This window comes from Triturus cristatus, chromosome 9 (assembly GCF_964204655.1).
Source record: "Triturus cristatus chromosome 9, aTriCri1.1, whole genome shotgun sequence".
Lineage (NCBI taxonomy): Eukaryota > Metazoa > Chordata > Amphibia > Caudata > Salamandridae > Triturus > Triturus cristatus.
This window is the reverse complement of record NC_140592.1, coordinates 1,022,033,456-1,022,057,055: the sequence shown is the minus strand read 5'-3', so window position 1 is coordinate 1,022,057,055 and position 23,600 is coordinate 1,022,033,456. Positions and strand designations below refer to the sequence as shown.

General features: G+C 46.9%; 1 protein-coding gene across 1 annotated transcript in view; it reads right to left on the bottom strand.

Annotated features, from left to right (window-relative positions):
• The window catches only part of NEK9 (NIMA related kinase 9), a 276,348-nt gene that overhangs the window by 155,057 nt on the left and 97,691 nt on the right, over positions 1-23,600 (bottom strand). The window contains exons 13-14 of the mRNA XM_085626728.1: positions 16,974-17,020; positions 12,201-12,356 (exon numbers count right to left, since the gene is read on the bottom strand). Of these exons, the coding sequence (XP_085482854.1) occupies positions 12,201-12,356; positions 16,974-17,020 (203 nt within the window). The remainder of the gene's footprint in view (positions 1-12,200; positions 12,357-16,973; positions 17,021-23,600) is intronic.

Genomic DNA, 23,600 nt, shown 5'->3' with positions numbered 1-23,600 from the left:
CGTCTCCGCAGAGCGTTCGGCAGGTGTGATCGTGGTGTGGGTGACCCGTGTCCTGATTTGGAACAGTTTCGGGGCCGTGGATGGTGGCAGGCCAAAAGTAATATTGGCTGGTGCCGAAGAGGCTGTTGGAGCTTTTATCGGCTCGGAGCCCGACGCTTCCTGGAGGACCGTTTTGTTTTTGGTGCGTTGCGCAGCAACGGGTCGCACCTGGAGCGCCCTCGATTCCTTTGCGCTGACCGGTTCTGTAGAGGCGGGCGTGGACTTCTTCGTCGCCGGTGAGTCATCGAGTCGAGGGGCGGGAATGGCCGTCGACGTCTTCGATGAGTGTGGCTTTGGTGGTGCCGTCGAAGCGGTGGGAGACGCAGCAGGCAGTTTGACCTTTGGGGTCGGAGCCGATTGCGTCGGTGCCGGGAGCCGAGTAGGTTTGGTGGCACCGAAGGTCTTTTTCCGTATGTCGACTCCGACGTCGGCCGCTTCAAGCTCGGCACCGAAGTCTCGTTTGTTGCGCTCGGTGCCGACGGGTTTTGCTGGCGTCGAAGGTGTGGTGGGCCTCGATCCGACCAGCGCCACTTTCGGTTTCGGTTTCAATTGAACCAATACAGCTTTTGGTTTCGGTTTCGAAGAAGGGAAACCAGCCGGTTTGGGCATTAATGGCTGCCGCTGAATGTCCGAGGCCGGGCCCGAGGGCGGGGCCGAAGAACTGCGGGATAGGTCTTGGGTAAGGCCCGAAGGCGATCCCTCGACCGGAGCCATAGACTGTCGTACTGGGATTTCCTCAGTCTGTACGGGTAGGCCTTGCTCGTCACCGGAGCTACTCTCTTCGGCCCCTAAGGCCTCATTGTAGTCTCCTACCTCGGTGTCGTCTTCATCTCTGCGAAAGAGTGTTTCGTCGACGTCTTCCGATCCGGAGTCATGTTCGGAAGCGGGACTGGAGGGTAGGTTCTCCACTTCTTCGACATCTTCGGTCTCGGCGCTGAAGATGTCGGCCGGGGCCGGTGCCGCTTGCTGCGCTTCGAGTCTTGCTGCTAGTCGATTCCAGGGAGTCTTCTTGGATCGAAATTGGGCACAGGCCATACATGTAGATTCGTCGTGATCCGGTGAAAGGCATTTGTTGCACACCGGATGGACGTCGATGTGGGGATATTTCGCATTACATACAGGACACCGCTTGAATGGTGTCCTCGATTCCATCGTCGATGACGGGTCGATGGTCGGGTAAGATGCGAAAAAGTTGGTTCTGGAAGTTAGTAAACTAACAAGATAATATCGATACCGATCGGGAACAGTACCGACGCGAACTAAAGGCCTTTTGGCCTAGAAAAAGTTTTTCCTAACTTGAGTCAAGATAAGCACATCCGAACCCAATGGCGGAAAAAAACAATCTGAGGATGCCCATGCGCACTGTGGTCCAGGGGAGGAGTCACCTATCCCAGGATACTTCGAAGACTCTTCCAGGACAACAACGTGCAAACATCCGGACCCAACACTAGGCGGCGATCTATGCACAGATATGAATTCAGCAGCCCACATGCCTCGAACATTACCACTATCAATCCACAGTCCTGGGGGGCGTGGCTAACCGCCGGCAATGGCGGTCGCGGCTCAGTAGAGCTCCGGACCCTTCCAGGGGGGAATCGACACTTCTAAGAAGTTTTCACGGCTACATCTGATGAGGGCTTGCGGAAGCGGATGTCCTTAGTCCCCGGTGGCGGTGTTACCGACGCGCAGGCTGCTGGAGAGTGGCTGAGCGACTGCTGCGGGCTCAGGCCTACCTGTCCTGTGACGACGACGGGTTCCGGGGGCTGGAGTGCGGAGCGAGCCGACTGACGGGACTGCTGAACCAGAACTCGACGGAGCCTGGGGACGGCGGCTCCTCTCCCTGAACCCCTGCGTAGAGCGTCGACCCGGCCGGAGAGACTCCGAGAGGCAACTGAAGATCCGGGCACCCTGCCGGACGACGGAGAGCTCCGGGAGGGAACGAGGAGCTACCGGTGAGCGGCCGGGGGGCAGACCAAGAGAGGAGACGAGCCACGGAGGTACGCGCGGAGGCCGGATACGGAGGGCTGAGGGGCCCTGCTCCATTACAGATGCAGCCACCCCCCGGGCCGGTGTGAGCAACGGCGCCTGGAGCCGTGACTCGGGCAATTGAATTCCTTTCCTGCCACCGGCCCCCAACGACAGAGCTGGGCCGGCGGCGAAAGGCGAGGCGAGAAAGACGGGACCGCCTCACTAGCTAGCGTGGCGAAGAGGACCCGAGCCCGCCTGTGCCTTGGGGGCTAACTACTCGACTCCCCCCCACCCCCCACGAAGGAACGAGGAGCTGATAGTGGGCGGTAGAACAGGAGAGGAGGTGAGAAACTGGGGAGCGGCTGGAAGCCGATGGCGGTGAGGTGGGAGGCCGCTCGGCCCCGAGCCTTCCAATATGTGAGCCCCCTCGCCCCCCACCCCCCCTGGATCTACGGGCGTGAAGGCGGCTGGAGGCTGCGACTGGAGGGCCCCGAGGTGTTGTCCGACCATCGGCCCCCCCCTCTCGAGACCATAACTGACGGAACCCTCTTTCATGGGGTACAGCAGACTGAGGGACAATTACTGAGGCCCGGGGACCCGCCTGGAGACCACGGTTGGAGGTACGAGGCAGCCGTGGGGGAACCTATTGGGGGGGGGGGGGGAAGAGACGGGTGGAGGAGGATTCGCTTGGCCCTGGCCCTGGAAGCCACTGTGCATTATCTCCCTGCTGAGGGAGTCAACGCCTCCGCTGCCTGGCTAGGGCCCGAAACGCTCTGGAAGTGGAACCGACCCCCCCCCCCCCTCCCCAATGGTACACACTTGAAGAGCATGGTCAGACAGCACTAGTCCTAGGAGTGGGAGAGTAACCCCTATAGGACCAAATACAAGGACGCTCCGCCGGGAGAAGGGGTGGTGACGTGAGGCCATGGGGAGGACCAAGACTAAGGAGGGCCAGCGGAGTACTGACCCCCCCCCCCCCCCATGGTACCGGGCCGGCGGCCCCCCCTTGCAGGGGACACCCATGGCGGCTTCCGCGCAGGGCACGCCGGATAAACTGGACCTCATCCTGCAGGAGATACGGGACTCAAGGGCCGCAGTGGAGCTGCAGATGGGTAGGGTGACCACGGGGCTGTTATTGCTGAAGGCGAATCATGCCAAACTGGCTGATACAGTCAAAGACCACGGCCAATCCCTTGCAGACCTCACTCCTGCGGTGGTTGACCACTCCTCCTCCCTGCAGCGGCTTCAGAGGCAGGTCACCTCGCTCCTGGATCGAGGAGAGGAGGCGGAAGGCAGAAACCGGCGCAACAACATCCGCGTCATAGGACTGCCGGAACGCTGTGAGGGGAATAGGGCGGCTGACTAAATGGAAACGTGGTTCCGGGAACATGTAGCCCAGGAGGGACTTTCTCCCTACTTCTGCGTCGAGAGGGCGCACAGAATAACGAGGGGACAACCAAGACCTGGAGCACCGCCCCGATCTCTAATTGTCAAAATACTCAATTCTAGAGACCGCGACATGCTCCTGCAGAAGGCTAGGGAACGAACACTAATACAGTACGAAAACCACTGTGTCTCACTACACCCGGATTATACTGCAATGGTACAGAGACAGAGGTCGTCCTATCCGGCAGTAAAAATTACAGACTGCACAACTTAAATATGCACTCCTATATCCTGCACGCCTGAAGGTGATGCACGACAAGAAGACCCATTTCTTTGAGAGCCCAGCAGACGTGGAGGAGTGGATGGAGGTCATGTGCATTGGTTCTAGCCAGGCTGATGGCCCGGAGAGCTCCTCACAGGACTCGGCAAAGCTCCGGCAGCGGTACTCTAGAAGATCACAGGGCGCTAACAGAGGAAAAGGCGGAGCGGGACCCTCGCGAGAGCAGCAGCGGAGGGACCAGAAGGGGGCGCTGACAGTGGCCGGCTCCTTCCGCGACGATTCGAACAAGGCCGCCACGGACTCGGAGGATGGCACGGTTCATTCAGACTCGGACCATAGTATCGGACTTCCATAGTATCGTACTCTTCCCTACCATCACACAGAGAGCGGCAGACGACCTGATTGATGAATAAGGCAAGAAGCTGGGACACTGACATTTGAGACTCCTACTAGTGCCTTTAGTATGCTGTGAGCGCACACCCGGCAACTGAAAAATAGTTCACAGGGTGGTCTGGTGCGATGTTGCAGCTAGTGCTTGTGGGGTGCGTTGCTGGCCGTAGGCTCTGCCACCATATCCATTTAGATGTGTGCTACCTTACGCGCAAGATGCTTACTGGGGGACTCAATCTGTTGAGCAGACTTTAGGGGCAAATTCAACACCCGAATCCAACATGATTGAATTTAGCAGCATTACTCCTCAAGTCAGACAGTATGGTAATTTGAAATTTCATCTGAAATGCATGGAAATTATTAAAGTGGTAAAATGTACTTCCGCAAGAATATGCCATTCAATAAAATGGTTCTCTGTATGATGCTAGGATAATGGGCATGATCCTATTTTGTGCCCAGACATTATTATTCCTTCACTGCTGCATTTAGCTCAGTCCAAACAGCAATTTACATTGATACAGGTTCATTTAGCAGCAATTTTATCCTACAGAAAATCATAGAACCAAATGTTGTTATGCAAAATCCCTGTTATTAAGGGTTTTTTTTTTTAGAAGGACTCAAGAAAGTCTTCCCACCAATCATATGACCTTCTCATCTACGGGAATGGATATCAAAACTGATAGACCCTCCTTTTGATCCGATACACAAGGTTTCATTGTAGCATCTTTCCCGGAATGCAGCTTTTGCGATCGCCATCACCTCCGCTTGAAGAGCGAGCGACATACAGGTTTTATCATCTAATAAGCCCTACACAACATTTATTCTAATAGGGTAGTGATGAGCAAAAACCTATTATTGCTTCCTTAGACTGCCTCGGATTTTCATATCAACCACACTATTACACTTCCAACATTCTTTGGTAATTAATAGGTGCTGCAGAGCATGTGGACTGCAGCACCTATTGTGTCATCCAGTACAGTGATGTGAAAACATGGCTTCAAGCCTACCCAGAGTAGCCTGACTGCAGCAGCTTGAACCCTGTTGTACAAACCTGTCAAAATCCCCTTTGACAGTTAGGAACACCCGATTTTAAATATTAAATAAGTCACCCTTAAGTACACTTTGATGACAGCAAGGTAGAGTGCATAATATTTAAGAGTGGACCATGTGTGACAGTAAAAAGGTCATGTTCCCCCAGTGACTAGGCACAAAGCAACACAGGCATTGGTCAGGCTGTAACTGATACACATTAAAGTATAGATTATTTGAGGAAATCTATAACTTTTGACCTGTACCAGCTACAGATTCCATTTAAAAACAAGTTTTTATATTCAATAAAAATCAAGTCAGATTTGATTATATATACTGGAATTGTAATATCAGGCAGGTAAAAAGTAACTTTCGAAATCTGCTGGGGTGCAATTTGCTTCAGCTCTCTTCTGTCAGCTGATACTTGGCCTGCATTAGGTATGAAAAACGCTCTCAAAGCAATGGCCTGGGAGTGGGGAGGTGTCTTTCCCCCTGGCAGGAAGACCAGTAAGGGTGGGTCTAAGAACTTTAACTTCAAAGGGGCCCGACCTTTCACAAGCAAATGTTAGGCCTTAACCTTTGTCCCCATAGTCATGCTGGCACTATTGTCACTGGGGGGGGGGGGATGCTTACCCCAGAACTGGTTTTGGTTGAGCACAGAGGAGGGGACTGCTCATTACCCTGGCAACACCTCTGGGTGGGCACAAATGTTCTGCAAAAAGGAAGAAGGGCTTCCCCAACTTTGATTTTGAGAGTTGGGGGCACTGTAGGATTGTTTGTAGTAGAGAAAACAGGAACTGCTGAAAAAGTGGGTAGGGTTGCAACTTTAAGCCTATACGTTACATAGTGCCCCACTCACTAGCTGGTTCCAGGCATAATTGTGGTATACCCAGGCAGCATTCCTTTGTATTCTTAGCTACTCCTGTAATCATGTAAACAGTGATGCAAGGGCAAAGCAATGGGGTACCAGACTGCAGATGAGGTGGTTACATTTATATTTATCTCCGACAGAAGGCTTATTGTATGGTCCTCTATCACATCTCCAACAATGTAATCCAAATTAGTATTTTAGGAGGACACAGTACACACAAGGTATCTTGGTGGTATCAAAGTTATCAGGCTAGAACGAAAACTATGCTATCAGACCATCAAAATTGTCTTTAAATAGATCGGAAGAGAGGAGTTTTTAAATGTTTCCTGAAGTAGGAGTGCAACTGTGTACATTTAGGATAGAAAGGCATATTGTTCCAGACATGAAGGCTTTGTCCTAGACAGTAGTCTTACAAGGTTTTGGACTAGGGCGGAGCGAGTGGGCAAGTTTGAATCTGTGAGCCAATAAGGAAAGGGGAGCCATGCTGTGCCAGTTTGTGAATGATGCAGCTTTTTAAAGGGTATCGTTTGGCTGCTGAAGCCAGTGTAACTGCGTGTAAGAAATCCACATTTCCTGCGTGGCCACCACAGATTTTTCGCCCTTTACTGGACACTATATTTTTTGCTGACTTTAAAACTGTGCCCTTTACCTGTGGTAACCAGTAGTAAAGGTGCATATGCATCCCAATAAACATGGTTATTCCTTATTGGCAAATTTAACTTGCCTGTCAGTCACTAGTATATGGAGTAAAAAGTGCACCCAGGGCCTGGAAGTTAAATGCCACTTTTGGATTGCAGTGCCTAATATACCATCCATGAATAGTAAAAGACACACAATTGATGGACGGAATGCAGAACAAATCAAAACATTCACCCCCAGTCAAGAGATCTGGGTTAAATCCATCATTCTTTTGCTCACCATGCCACCCCAGTTTAGACCTGGCCATATGCAAATCAGTCTTGACCCTGTGCCTCATGGGAACAGTCCAGCCTGAACTTCCAAGCCAGGTCCTCCCTGGACCGGAAACAAGCATTCTAGGACCGGTTTCAGGGTTCCGCCCCTCTTCAGCCAGGATAGCTTGATTCCAGTGGCACAGTGAGCCCAGGACCCACTTCTGGGCATATCTGGCGCACTTATGGCGAGAAAGCAAAAGAGACAATTGATGGACGGAATGCAAAACAAATCAAAACAATCACCCCCAGTCAAGAGATCTGGGTTAAATCCATCATTTTTTTGCTCACCCCAGTTTAGACCTGGCCATATGCAAATCAGTCTTGACCCTGTGCCTCATGGGAACAGTCCAGCCTGAACTGCCAAGCCAGGTCCTGATTTGCATATGGCTGGGTTCATACTGGAACGGCATGGTGAGCAAAAAAAAGATGGATTTAGGCCCAGATCTCTGTACTGGGGTGAATGTATGACATTGTTCTGCATTCTGTCCATCAACTGTTTTTTCATCCATGAATAGTGGCAGTGCACAGTTGGCTTCAGGCCTGCCACTGTAGCCCGACTGACAGTTCAAAACATGCACGGAGATCTGTCAAAATAAACCCTTTTGACAGGTAAACACGTATTTTAAATAATATGTCACCCCTGTGTGGGTCTTGCAGCCCACAAGGCAGGCTAAATGGCATTTAAAAGTAGGACATATTAATATTACATTTCTAAATGTCCTTTCAGTGACTAGCAAGCACTCAAACGCTATTTTCACTGTAAGAAGGCTGGCTGGCCCACAGTGAAACACTGGCAAGCAATGTTAAATCCTAATCCTGTCAGAAGGCTAATTATTACAAGTCTGTGCCAGGTCTCAGCCTTGAATGGGTTTGAAAACAGTATGCAATGCAGTACAGCAAACAGCAACTACTGTAAAAGTGAGAAGGGTTAATCCCAGGAATCTTTACTGAATTGGTTGGGGTGTTCCAAAGGGTCATCTCCACCCACCAAGTTTTGCCAGGCATAAATGTGGCAGCTCCAGGCACAACCATCAGAATACTTTGTGGAACTGCAGAAGACCAGAAGAGTACTTGACCCGCTGCTTGTGAACTGAGAGGAGCCCTGAAAGACTGGACCTGAACCCTCTTACACTCAAGACAAAGAATTACTCCAAACATCAGCTGGCTGACCTCCTGCATGGCTAGTGAGATAAATGCGCACTGCGTGGGGATAACCACTACAGACTACAAGGCTTTTCTTTTTAAATTGACACTTCACAAACAAGAGACTTTCACATGAATACCAATTTATAGACCATCTGGCCCTAAAGATAATTTCTTAGCTAGTGTCCATTTGCGACTAGAATAAGGCCTTCAATCCAATTATGTCTCACTTCTGAGAGATGTCAACTTTCATTTAGAATCATCTACAGATAATGATATGTTAAATCTCCTAGATATGACATCTGAAATAGGTCTCAAACATCTGATTAACAACCCAACACATCTCTCTGGTCATACTTTAGACGGACTCTTTTCCAATAATCCTGCTATCTCCAATCTTAGAGTACTCCCACTAGTTTACTCAGACCACCAAGCGATACCCTTTGACTATTTGCTACCTCCGTCCTGTCAGACTTCAATTAAACCAGCATTCAAGGTTTCTAGTAGGCCTGGGCATAAAATGGACCCAGAGGCTTTAACGTCTCATCTATTACAGAGCCCACCAGGCATGAAACTGATATACTGTACGACTCAAATCTACATTTGTAAAAGTAGCTCCCCCATCTCCGTTAATAAGCACAGGGGGGCACCTTGGGCTCCATGGTTTTCCAAAGCATTGGTATTTGAAAAGCAAGTCTGCAGGTGGCAAGAAAGGAGCTGGTGTAAACACTACGAAAAATCTGAAAAACAAAGATATAAAGCGGCTCTTGCAAATTATATAAAAATGGTTATCAATGAAAAAAGCCTTTACTATACACAACTTGGTGAAAAAGCTGGTAATTCCAATAAAGAATTATTCCACACTGTAACAAAATTGACCTGAGTTACAAAAAATCATTCCATCCCTCACAATCAAGATTTCTGCGATACACTTGCTTTGACCTTTAGAAAGAAGGTCCAATTTGACAAATCCAATATTGACATGGATACTAAGGACCAGGAAGTGAAAAATGACTGTTCCTTAACAAAAATTTACTACAACGACTCCTACCAAAGTAGGAGCTCGTCTTTTAGCTGCCAAATCTAGGTCTCCTGACGATCCATGTCCCCCTAAGATCCTAAAGCTTGCAAATCAGCCAATCGCCTCTCATCTTTCATTAGTATTCAATCAAATGTTCGTGCAAGGGACATTTCCTGTAATTTGGAAACAAGCCAATATTCTTCCTCATTAAAAAAAACACCCTCTTGACTCCAGTGATCCGGCAAATTATCGTCCCATTTCAAGACTTCCTTTGCCAGCTAAAATGGTGGAAAAAATAATCCATGCTGAGCTATCTAATTATATTCAATTTTTGGACCCCAGTCAGTTTGGGTTTAGAGCGAATCGCAGTACGGAGACTGCACTGATAAAAACCACCGAAGAGATGAGAACGGGATTGGATGGCGGAGAGTCAGCAGCTCTCATCCTGCTTGACCTATCTGCAGCTTTCGATACGGTGGACCATGGATTACTGGTCTGCCATTTGAAAACCATAGGGTTAAAAGTAAAGCTCTCACGCTACTAACCTCCTTTCTATCACGGAGATCTCAAATTCTGAATCTTGGTCAGTTTAGGTGCTCACAGTTTATTCTGGAATGTGGAGTCCCTCAGGGCTCTGCATTGAGCCCAACGCTCTTTAATATCTATGATTCAGAACTTGCCCCTCTAATTAAAAGTTTTAATTTAAATCCAACATCCTATGCCGATGACACCGAATTGGTTGTATCAGCTGTAGATAACAATATTAACTATTCTCTAAGATTACACAATTGCATGATTGCCCTAAGCAACTGGATGAGTAGACACTGCTTAAAACTGAACTCGACTAAATCAGAGGTTATTCTGTTTGGAAATCTCTCTCCAGTATGGTCTCCGGCTTGGTGTCCGAACGGTCTGGGCTCTCCTCCCACACCGGTGACTAAAGCTAAAAAATAAAAAAATGGATTTATCATGGATGATAAGCTCAGATATCATGCACAGGTGTTGAAAGTTTCATGATTTTCTTTTTTTGTAATCAAAACCTTGCGGAATTTTTTCCTTTCATTCCCAGGGATACCAGAAAGATTGTTGTTTCCTCACTGATTTTATTTAAACTGGACTATTGAAATGGCTTGTACATGAATCTCCAGGTTAAACTTCTTGATAAGCTCCAAACGGTGCAGAATGCAGCAGCCAGACTGATTTTGGACATCCCCAAATACCAGTCGATATCTGCAGGCCTCCGGAAGCTGCACTGGCTCCTGGTGCGACAACGGATTAAATTCAAGGCACTCTTTGTAGCCCATAAAGCCTTGCACATAGAAGGACTGAAATTCCTGTGGAAGGTTTACAACCGGCATTCACCAATTTGACTTTTACGGTCAAGTAATGCAAAATTGATTACCACCATAAGAATCAGGAAAGTGAAATGTGGAGGAAGGAGTTTCATTAACAGCACAGCTAAGCTGTGGAACTCCAGCCCATTGTATCTTAGGTCCATACCCACCCTTCTCGCTTTTAGAAGGGAACTGAAGACTTGGCAGTTTAGGAATCAGTAATGCTCTAGCTTAGTAGCTCATGATCTGCAAGCGCCAAGACACCTATGGGTAAACGTACACTACAGAAGTATAATTAACATAACATAACGGGGACACAACCAGATACATGAGGCTCTTTCCTGTATATACCCAGCTGACAATTGGCAGCTGGCCATGGACTGGACTTTGCTACCGGCCTGTTGCTGAAACCCTGAGAATCTTTAAGTGCCCTCCTCTGTAGTCCCGGGGCCTGTGGTTGTTTGGCACCAGAAAAAAGTTTGGAAACTTTGATAAACTATTCCTCCTGAGCTACAGCAAGACCTTTGGGGAAAAGTATCAGACTAGCAGTTCCATGGCAGTGTACTGAATTGTACCTTCATCCCGCTCAATGCTCCCAGCTTCTTGGAAAAAACAACTAAGGCCCATTCTATGCTGGGAACATTTTCATAAATATATCTCCAGAGCTCTAGTGGGACCAACCTGCTTTAAGTATTTAGCCTTTGGTTCCACGGAGGTGACTACAATTTCAGTGGCGGCCTGCTCAGGGAGGATTTTTCATCTCGAAAAGCCTCTTTCTGCCTTGGCAATTAGATACTTTTTCAAACTTTTTGACTTGCAGACTTTCACCGGGACCAATCAACTTGTGGAATCTATCAAGGCTACGATGCAGTCAGCTACAAATCACAACTAGATTCCCGATCTACCCTTTACATGGATTTCAATCGGGATTTGCTTTTTGGTGCAATTGTCACATAAATCTCTAAAACATTTAATCTCTGGTTCTCCTAATTGGATTTTGTTTACCCATTTTGTTTTTTTTCTCTTTATTTGAAGATTGGTTGTGGAGGTTCATTGTGTTGTGCGTGACTTTTTCTACTTTCTATGCAGTGCTTAAAATACTTTACATGTTGCCTTTGGTTTAAGCCGGACTGCTTTGTGTCATATTACCAAGGATTGAGCACAGGTTTATTTTATTTCATTTGTGAGACATCTAGCAGGTGGTGACATTATCCTTTGAGGTGGCTACTTGACCGCCCCAAATAATCCATTTTCCTACGCTACGGATGACTACACATCTTCTGGTGAAAAAAACCTTGCTCTATGCAACAACTACCAGTACAATGCATTACAGGTAGAGGAAGCTCATGGAATCCTAAAGGGGCAGGACACCAGTTTCTCATCTTGCAATGTAGGCCTAGCAGCCTGCATAGTTTTCCTTCTCTTCTACATTTTCAACCCCTTTTGCAACTAAGATGCTGCAATGTAGACTGGAGATGGATTATTTTCCTAAATTAAGGACTATACCCAGGAAAACATGCCTTACAATATACGTTTCTATTTCTTGTACAAGAAAATGCTGGACTAATGAGTTCAAACCTATTGCAATGGAATACTTTCAAGATGTAATCAGCTGTAGTTTCAGTTCCACATAGCAACAAACAGGAAAATAACCAATTGTTCAACCAATAATGGCCTGTATCAGCCATAGTCTTCCCTTCATTTCATGCATGGGTATATATGCACCAACTACTCCTCAATTAGTGCTTGGATGCATGCAACTGCACAGAGGTGTATGCAGACCCACCTCATGGTTAATGATCCCAGACATGCACTGGTTGAGTCCTAGTTTGTTACACTCATTCAGACCACAAGCCAGCACCTTCCCAGATTGGGTGAGTAAAAAAGTGCCATCGCTGCTACATTGTACAGATACAATGTTCAGGGTCTTCTGAACTTCCACCTAGGAAGAAAAACAGTACAACTTTACTCTGCAACATAGATAACGGATGACAAAAGCTTCATATAGAGAAAACAGAAAAGGAAAAGAAAAGCATCAATAACAAGCATTTGCAATGCAATAGGTTTCACACTTACGCAAGTTTGAGCTAATGGCATTGTAAATGATATTGCCTTTTTTATGTTTTGGTTTTTAAAACATAAATAAAAGGCATTGCCATTTACAATGCCAATAGCTTAAACTCGCGGAAATGCGAGACCTATTGCATTGCAAATGCTTGTTATTAAAGTGTTGTCGTTCTAGTCTTTTATTAAAAGCTAGCAAGTGGTGAAAGTTTTTGAGGTCGTTTTTTTTGTATAGCAAACGTTTTATTTGTTGCAATGTTCAAGATGGCAGCTCTCCACGTGGAAATTCGGACCCATGTTGGAAGTGCCTGCGAGTTAATGTCCCATGTGATACATGTTCAAGTTGTAAAGTTATCGTTCAGTGTAAGAATTTCCATGTGTTAGTTACGGTCCTGGTAATAAAAATAGATGTAATTGACTGGGTGGGTCACGTTTGTTAAATGTCGTGTAGTAAGTGTTAGTGCCTTAAAAGTCAGCGTGTTAAAATTCCCATGTGGTATATACACAGGTGTGTAAAAGACCCCTTTCTGTAAAAGATGACACTTGTCTGCGTGGGTTAAGTCCTTGTTTGGTAAAACGTGGCAGGTTTGCATCTGGCAAACGCCGCCGCGTGTGGTAACTGTGGGATCCACAGGTGCAGACCATCCATGAGGAAGCGCCCTGTGCATGGCGGGGTCGGGGTCTCGCCTTGAAGTCACCCATCGCGCCTCAGCAAGTCCTGGGCTCCTCCTGGGACACAATGTAACGCTGCTGGGGCCAATGAGGGCGGCGCCGCCGCAGCCAGTGTATGTGTCCCGGCGCCGACCTTTCTAGCAAGCATGGTGTGGTGTACTGAGTGAGGCCTGTGTGGCACTGACACTGCTCGTTCCCTCTCAAGTGCAGCTCTCTAATCTGGAATGCTCCCATTTCCCAAAGACTGACGACTCTTCGTCCCTTAGATAACCCTTGACCCATGGGTGCAAACGCCCGTGGGTCCCGGCGGTATTTCAGCCGGGGAGCTCGAGGTTTGCAGGGGGTTCGCACGGCCACAAAACATAGCAAAGCCCTGCTCTCCTTCCTGAGCAAGAGAACAGGATCTGTGAATAAATGCGCCTAGAACAGATTCTATGTGGGCTGTTTAACAATGCGCATTGGTATGTCTTCCTTTGTGAATGAATTTGATGATTGAGTCACACATGTATTTTCTAACTGCATTACTAGCATGTGACCTCGTAATTTGCATCGGTTTGCTAAACCCGTGGGAGACAAAAAAAAAGGATGTTTTTTTCTATTCCTTTACTTTTGGTATAATCGCGGCACCCGCGCTTTACTTATAACATTCAAAGTAAAGCGCGGGTGCCGCGAATATACCAAAAGTAAAGAAATAGAAAAAAAATTCTATTTCTTTACCTTTGGTATAATCGCGGCACCCGCGCTTTACTTATAACATCAAAAGTAAAGCATGGATGCCGCACTTATACCAAAAGTAAAGAAAAACAAGTGGCGCGCGCGTCTCGCCTGAGTCTGGGCACAATCATAGCTCCTCCCACGGCCTATTGGTGTCTATTACGCACTTGGTGTGCGTAATAGACACCAATAGGCCATGGGAGGAGCTATGCGTGCGCCTCGGGCCAATTGCGCGCAGTCTTCTAGATTAAGATGCACGCAAAGGCCAATGGGGGAGCTGAAATGGAAATGCACACGCACAAGCGTGTGCGATTCCTAGGTCAGCTTGATTTGCCCGTTTTTCACCTACTAAACAAGGTTGCCAGATTGGGCTATTTCCCGCACAATTGGGCTACTTTTTCCCCAGTTGTGCGGGAAAAACCCATGCCTGGCGGGGGGCTACTTTTTGGGCTGGATTTGCGACGTTGTGCGTGAAATACTGGCCTGGGGCGGGCGCCCAACGCTATGCAGCATGTGAGATGATCGATCGCGCACAAGCACTGTAAGCAGTAACAGTAACACCGCTATTAAGCAATAAGCACGCACAATCATTCGCACCTGCGCGTTGCAGGCTTGCAGCATCATTCATTGCATGCCTCCCCTCCCCTCTGCCGGCCCTTGCCTAAACTGCGCGCCGCGCAGCGCGGTCAATCAAAGTCAGCCCCGCCCAGCCAGGCCAGTAGTCAGCATTAGCCAAGCGGCCAAGCCCAGTGAAACCGATGACCCCACCCCCCCTAGGCCGAGCCGAGGCAGACGTGAGCAGGTAACATAGCAACTCAGAAGAACTTGACAACGAACCAAGCCAGGGCCCAGGCAACACAACAGTTATTGGTCAATGTTGCAGGTGCCATTGCCATTGGCTAAGTAGAAGTTGACTAATGACTACAATTGTTACATTGTTGCTGGTGCTGCCTGTTGCCGGGCCTGAGCCTGAGGCTGCGCGCGCCTGCGTCACGTCACGTGCCACACACCACCAATTTAAGTGTCTGTCTGAGTGTTGTGTGTTCTGCATAGCAGCACAGTGCACACACACTACGGACATGACGTCACACACGGAGAAGAGCTCCCCCCCTGCCACCACCTAACTTTTACCATACCCCTCGTGGTGTCTGTGGCAAATAATTAGCCAATGTGGGGGTCTCCAGGGCCGTCATGTTGTAGCGCGCGAAAACGCTACCAATGACGGCCCTGGGAATTAATTTTAGGTCAGCCCCCGAGGTTCCATATAATGCGGGGGCTGTGAGCAAAGTCTTTTCGGCGGCGGCGAATCCATTCCGGCGATTAATAACTTGAGTCGACTTGAGTTTGTGCAGGAGGCAGAGCTTGAGTTACTAATACCACCAACTTGACTGACTGAGCTGAGCTGAACTCGCCTGCCTCGCCCTCGACGTGGAGAGTAGACTGCCTCAGACTCTCTGACCCAGACCCAGTCACCGTCACCGACACCGATCACTCACCGATCCAACAGTACTGACTGTGCAGAGTGACTGTCAGACTTGCAGACAGTAGCGGGCGGCGTGCGCAGGGCCGCAGGCTAGGCCCAGGCAGTGTCAGAAGACGTGTGAGGACTCGGAGGACTGGAGAATCCAGACGAGTTAACTAACGACGACGAGTCCTGTCCGACACGAGTCCGACTCCGAGTCTGACCACTGCACTCGTCATCATCCTCATCAGCAGCAGACCCAGGCCCAGCCGCCCGGGCCCAGGCCCAGGCCCACCTCGCTCCAGCTCAGCCTCCAGCCCAGTCCAGAGTCCAGCCCTAGCCCCAGTCACTCCAGCGGCCCCCCGAGTCACTAAGTCCAGGCTGCCCCAGTAACTCAAGAGTCCAGCCCCCAGGCCCGCTAGCGGCCAGGCCCAGCCACTGCCACCGTGCCTGCCTTGCTGCACGCAGTGCCAGCCTGCCAGGCAGCGTTAGTGTCCAGTCTGCCAGCCACCCACCACCGGCGGTGACCGCGTGACTCACCAGTCACCAGCGACCAGGTAAGTGACAGTGAAACTGACATGATGTCAGTGACATCATGACGGTCGTGTTTTAGTGGCGCGCTAGTGCGATTGGAAAGTATTTTTTTGCGCCTCATCAATGACCCAGTGGTTGGGGGTTGGCTTTACTAATAAAAATGTATATCGGCCCAAACTCATTTGAGCAACATTAAAATAATGAAAGACTGGGGAATTTCTAACAATATAGTAACACAAAAAAAGGTCTAACTGTACCATCCATGTTTGTATGCAGCTCTTTGATGACAGTTCATATGTCACTGTCCTATGTTAGGATTGTAATTTCTGAACAGTCGTGTTTTAGCGGCGCGCTAGTGCGGAAGTATTTTTTTGCGCCTCATCAATGACCCAGTGGTTGGGGGTTGGCTTTACTAATAAAAATGTATATCGGCCCAAACTCATTTGAGCAACATTAAAATAATGAAAGACTGGGGAATTTATAACTATATAGTAACACAAAAAAAGGTCTAACTGTACCATGCATGTTTGTATGCAGCTCTTTGATGACAGTTCATAGGTCACTGTCCTATGTTAGGATTGTAATTTCTGAACTGCAAGTAACACAAGAATCTCTGTGACAAAGGCAGTAACCCACTGAGCTATCCAAATAAAATACAGCCTATCTGCATTTCAAAACTACAAACGGGCAAAGGGCTGCTCTCCAGCAGGATCATTACTCACCAGTTCGCTGGACATTTTTTATTGTTGCCTTGCATCCATGGCCATGTTAATGATAAAAACAATTTAAATGAATATATGCAAAGTATGTGCCTTGCTGCTAACACCCTCCCACCATCTGTATATTGACTAGAATGTATATTTGTCATTAAAATTGGTTCTGATGTCGATTTGCGCTTAATTGGACACTTGCTAATTTGGGCTGGTTTTTGGGCTGGAACTGGTCTGATTGGGCTTGTTTTGGGCTTGTATTTCAGCTGCATTGGGCTTGGGACGGGTCTAAAAATCTGGCAACACTGCTACTAAAGGTCTTGCGACCGGCGCGAGCACTGCTGCGCTGTGCAACGCAGGTCGCGAGACCTAAAAAGGAGTATAAAGCCAAAATGACTCTTACCTTCTGGGGAGTAAAGTAATCATCTTCGGAATCTAAGCCCAGACGTCCTAAGAACAAAAACAAACATGTATTAATAAAGTAGGTAATTCTGGTAGCCACAGCACACACTACATGGGACTGCTCAAAACCCACCTGTTCACAATTTATCTAGGGGGGTGGGGGGGGGGGGGGGGGTGGAGGTAGGTCAGGTAGAAGGAAATCACCACAACGTCTGGTCACCAAAACACCCTGTTAAAATGCTATCACATCGTATCACCAAACCTCCCTCTTAACTCTGTTTGAAGTAGAGCTTTGTAGAATGAATTTTGGGAGAGAGCAAACTATTAACATCCTCCTGCTACTATTCACCAAAGCCCTACTTTACATCATCTTGTCTTCAATGACCTTCAAATACATCTGAAGAAAAGGAGCAGACAGGTCCTTTCACTAGATTTATGCCAATACATTTCAGTTTCAGCGCAACAAAATATCTTCCCTAATCCCTGCGCCTGATGAAGGTCCATGGGAGCTGGATTCATAGAGGATTTTCAAGATAACCATTGACTATGTAAATTGTTTTCATTGAATATAAATTTTGTTTATGCGGCAACGACAAATATATAGCATGGGTCTAGCTCATATGGACTTAGGTTGGAAAATCACTTCTGTTAGAGCATTTGGGAGAGGATCTACCCTCTCAACATCCATCCTGTGCTTATTGGAGCAAACGATTCACATCTGCCAGCAACAAAACCATTCCCCTTAACTATCCATGTTGAACATAGAGGCCTCCAGACGAATAGATACTTACAAATGGAGTCACTGACTAGACTATAAACTGCTGAGTAAATACTCTGACAGTTTCACAGATAACAGACAGCACATAAAGTTAAAAAGAGAAGCCTGTTAAATGGAAAGTATGCTTATGGAAAACCCGGAAGAAAATCTTCAGTTTTCTTCAGCAAGTTAAAAAGACAGACACCTCTGAATGAGAAAAAAAAAAAAATCTCTGTAAGCACATGTTTGGTGAACTCTCAAAGTCGGACTCCATTTTTTAAACGTTAAGTTAGGCTGTCTATCTTTGGTCTAAATTCAGCATATCTTTGGCAGAAAATAACATTTCATGGAAACAATGATTTGTTATAACATCAGGTAAAGCAAGTCTGCCAAAATCTTCGCGATATCCAAGTTTCGAAGTTTGCAAGTAGACGTGCAAGATAAACATGTTGTCGAGCTGACAAATTTTCTAGCTGGTTAAGACCGGTTACAGTTCAGATTTTGGAAAAGTCCCGCTAGATTTGCAATGTAAGCAAAGGGTTAGTGGTCAATGCTATATTAAATCCTTAAATTGATCACCGAGTCGGAGAGGACTTTGCAGCAGGTTATCCACGAGGTCCTTCCAGAATGCTTGAGCATCAACTCTTATGCCAGAAATTGATCCAGTGATGAGGAGCTCAGCCCAGCTAATCTTGTGCCTTACCTCTGGGGGAATACTCGCTCACAGCTGAAGTCGGATAGCCACAGCTGATCTGCTGTGAACAGGTAGGCAGAGCACTGGGCCCCTAGAGGCAAACAAACTATTCCATGCTCTCATAGTATAGAGCAATGGGTGGTAGACTGCCAACATTCTAAACATGTCAGAATTGTTAATTTTATTTTCGCTGCTAGAAACAAGCACAAGTTCTGTTTTAGTTATACTCTGTGATTATTATTCATGTCCTAAGAAACAGGATGAGAGTGTTGAAAGAAACACATAAAAACATATATTGTCTTTTATCAGTGAAATGCTTGAGTGTGCTATTCTAAGAACGAAATTGGGTTTGAATTACCACTGCATCCCAGAACCTTGGAAGTAACTCGGAAAGCACGATATCACGCCTGCAGAAAAGCTCAGTGGATTGTGTGGGGCTGAAGTCCACTGGACTTTCTTGCTCAATGATGGTGCACTGAACTACGTCCCTGCATCCATGGTTTAGGTATACAAATCTTGTAGGCCTGGGCCAAAGCCCCAGGATACGCATCATGGTGCCAGACGTCAGCATTCAAACTTTGCGTAGTCTTTGAATGAGCACACTGAAAACAACCATCATTGCAAACAGCTGTCCAATGTAATCATGATTACCTCCTACAGACAAAATAAGGAAGCACCTAATTACTGCAGCTTAGTCAAGCTTGACACTCCAACCCAATGGGTTATGGTGTGTGGGGGGTGTGTGTACACGCTGGGATTCTAATGGCATACAGTGGTATTGTAACCCATGCAAATAACTTTACCTTTTACAAATGTGTATGCTATCTCAGAAAGCTTCCACAATATTGCTAAAAATCATGCATGAAAAACTAACCTTCACTTAAAACGTCCGATTGTACGCTTTCCTTTTTCCTTCGAATACCTACTCCTTCCGTTCCATCCTCAGCAAGCTTCCTCTCGGAGCACAGCCTACATACGTTTGCCTTAATCCCTATTATTGTACGGCTGCAAATTACCCATACTTTATTTCACACCCCTGCACCCTAACAATGCCTAATCTCCTGCAGCTCGTCAAATAATACTGCCACCCAACACATGAAATTCCACCCCGACCTCAACCATTAAATATCACACCAAATTTCCTACTGATGTAATCTACAACATAGAAACTTGAGTAAAGACATGCAATGGCTCTGGTAGTAATCCCAATAACCAACAATAACTATAAAAACACTAACCTTGGGACTTGGAGAGACATTTATTTATAAAGTTTTATACAGCGCGAACAAGATCCCGAAGGATATCAGAGCGCTTTACAAAAGGATGATTCCCTGCGTAAAGCACAACAATGCCTCAACAAAAGTAGGAAATGCTACATGATGCAATCACAATGCAATATATAACCCACACTAAAACTAATATCAGAACACTCAGCAGTCAGTCGATTGTAGTTCATAGAGGCTGCCGAATAATACACTTTACTGCTTGACACTCTTACATAAGACACCTGCTAAGGGTCATATTTATCACCCAGTAGTGCACTAGTTCACAGCAATAAACCACCCATTATCGTCTGAATAGGCATGGAATAACCTAAGATCTGCCACATACCGCTTTCCAATGGAGGACTCTATTTAAGCCCACTACTGCAGTCCAGACTAGCTACATAATACGGCCACTTCTGGGTATCTTACAATGACAGGCAGATTTGGGGTGATATTAGCAAAGTCCATTCTAACATATCTCTACCATTTCTCCTCCTAACCTTTGCCTGCTCAATCTCAGAATGGACAACGCAGTAAAGTAACCAGCCACGTAGACTATCAACATAAGAAATACCAAAAGGTGATCTGCAGAGCTGCTCAAAGCTGCCAGATTACTAAAAACCATGAACTCCGCTCCTCTCACACTTCTTCATCCATCACACTGCTAAGCAATGCGTCCCACAGCACGATAACCGCACCTCGGTGGTCCTTAGGTACAACATGGAAACACTTCCACACAGGACAAAACAAAGACAACATCCTTCCGACCACACCTCCTACACTGTGTAGTGTGCTACCCATGTAGGCAAAGGCTTCAGAACCCTACATAGGGGTAGCAAGCTCTATAGAAATGCTGCAATACAATACAGTAAAAGGGTTAGCATCTGCTCATACTGGAAGGAGTGCCACAGTTGCAATGCTACAGCAACACTACTGGTGGCCGGGTTTACCTGAACAAGCCAGAGATAATGTAGGACAGTGTAATATTGGTCAACATATTAAAACTTCTACTGTTAAATGGCTAGAACAGTTACACCCTTTAATGTCTCACTTTACAGTTCAAAATTATATATTTTGCCCATATTTGGCCAAATAAATTCTGTGAACCAATATAAATCAATATGGCAGCAAGCAATTAATGGGATTGATTCTAGTACATTTGGCCACAATGAAATGTGGATGCTAAAGTGGACATAAAAAGCTTGCGGTGCCTTATAGCCATAAGAGCAGTTTATATTTTCATTCAGACAATGGTCCCGAGTTCACCTCAAAGGCTTACAGGGATGATAATTCTGCTCCAGGGGGATGACTGCAATTCAGCAACCCATTTCAATTGAAGAGTAATGGGTTAATCAAGTGAGCTAATCGCACTATTAAATAAGCCCTGCCCGCTAGGATGCTCAGTTTCGGACTGGTACCTTTACCTCTATGGGGCTCAGACAGAATTAAATAACTTATCTAGAAGAGTAATGGGTGGCCACCCTACATTAGAAGTACTCTTCGGTGTACCTATGTATGTACCAGACACAGAAAATCCTCGGAAGGTAGCAGAAGAAAAATAATTTGACCTGGACCAACGTTTAAGTGTTTTACAGACTATCCAAGAGATAAGAGGCAACTATGTAATTTGAAGCATTCTGAAACAGCCACAGGCAAAGAGAAGGTATTGCCAGTTGCTGAGGTGTGGGTACCCCAAGTAAGTGATCGAGTACGAGAGAAGATCCCGGATAAGGAATATGCTACTTACCAGTATGCATCTGTTCTTGGCATGTAGAGCTGCAGATCTATACACTGTGCATAGATCGCCATCTGGTGTTGGGCCCGGATGTTTGCAGTTTGTTTTTCCTCTTGGAAAGTCTTTCGAAGTCACGAGGTCGGTGACTCCTCCTTTGGTTCGTATTGCGCATGGGCTTCGGCTCGATCCTCAGATTGTTTTTCGCCAGCAGGGAAAGATGGGGCGTAGTAGTAACAGTAAAGAAACCCATGTGTGTTGTATCTAAATAAGATAAACTGGAACGGATACAGGTAGCCGGGTGGACGTGTATAGATCTGCAGCTCTACATGCCAAGAACAGATGCATACTGGTAAGTAGCATATTCCGTTCGAGGCATATGAGCTGCAGATTATACACTGTGCATAGATTATATAGCAGTACCCAACCCTAGCGGCGACCACCGGCATCCGTTGCAGTTGTTTGGAACAGTGTTTTTAGTACAGCCTGGCCCACACTAGCTTGTTGCTTGGTTTGCACATCTACACAGTAATGTTTTGTGAAAGTGTGCGGTGTTGACCATGTCGCTGCTTTGCAGATGTCATCTAGTGGTAGGTTCCTAGAAAAGCCATAGAAGCCCCTATCTTCCTTGTAGAGTGGGCTTTAGGGGGAACAGATAGCGTTCGTTTTGCTTTGTGGTAGCAAATCTGTATGCATTTTACAATCCACCTAGCTATCCCTGATTTAGAAATGGGGATGCCTTTATGTGGTGGAGAGAAAGAGACAAATAGCTGTTTGGTTTTCCTGAAAGGTTGTGTTCTTTGGATGTAGTAAAGTAAAGCCCTTTTAACATCCAGTGTGTGTAAAGCCCTTTCCGCAACGGTTTGAGGTTGTGAGAAAAAGACTGGTAATTCTACCGACTGGTTTAGATGGAATGGAGAAATGACTTTGGGTAGAAATTTTGGGTTGGTGCCGAGTACAACCTTGTTCTGATGCATTTGGAGAAAAGGTTCCTGTATAGTGAGTGCTTGTATTTCACTAACCCTTCTGAGGGAAGTGATGGCCACTAGAAAAGCGGTTTTCCATGTGAGAAATTGCAGCTCACATTTATGTAATGGTTCGAAAGGGGGTCCCATTAACCTTGTGAGAACTATATTCAAGTTACAGACAGGTGAGGGTGGTACTCTGGGTGGAATTACTCTTTTGAGTCCTTCCATAAAGGCCTTGATGGCAGGCACCCTGAAAAGTGATAGGTGCTGCCTGTTCTGTAAATAAGCAGCAATTGCTGCGACGTGTAACCGAATGGAAGTATATGCTAGGTTACACCTTTGTAGATGGAGCAAGTAACATATGATGTGCTGTATGGACACATTTAAAGGATTGATTGGGTTGTTGTGGCAGTAAACAACAAATCTTTTCCACTTTGCAGCATAGCATGCCCTAGTAGTAGGGCGTCTAGCTTCCCTGATAATATTCATGCAATCAGGGGGAAGGTTAAGGTATCCGAATTCTAGGACCTCAGGAGCCTGATCACAAGGTTGAGATGAGTTGGGTCCGGGTGTCTGATCTCTCCATGGTTCTGGGTTAGGAGGCATGGTGAGAGGTGCAGCTTTTGGTGTGGTACTACCGAGAGTTCCAGCAGTGTGGTGTACCACGGTTGTCTGGCCCATGTTGGAGCTACTAGGATCAGTGTTAGGGAATGCTGTTGTAGCTTTCGCACCACTAATGGAATTAGTGGGAGAGGTGGAAAAGCGTATGCAAATTTGTTTGACCAGTTCATCCATATCGCATTGCCTTTGGACAATGGGTGTGGGTATCTGGTGGCGAAGCTTGGGCATTTTTTGTTTTCGTGGGTGGCTAAGAGGTCTATCTGTGGGTGCCCCCACATCTGAAAGAACGGGTGAAGAACCTGTGGGTGAAGTTCCCACTCGTGGATCTGCTGCGTTTGTCTGATGAGCAGATCTGCCACAGTGTTGGACTCCTGGGACGTGTTGGGCCAGGAGAAAGATTTTTTGTGGAATTGCCCATCTCCATATGCTCTGTGCTAATTGAGAGAGCTGTGGAGAGTGTGTGCCCCCCTGTTTTTGAATGTATTACATGGCAGTCATGTTGTCTGTGCGAATGAGGACTGCCTTGCCTGAAATCTGCATCTGGAAGTATTTTAGGGCGAGGAAGATTGCCAGTAACTCCAGATGGTTGAT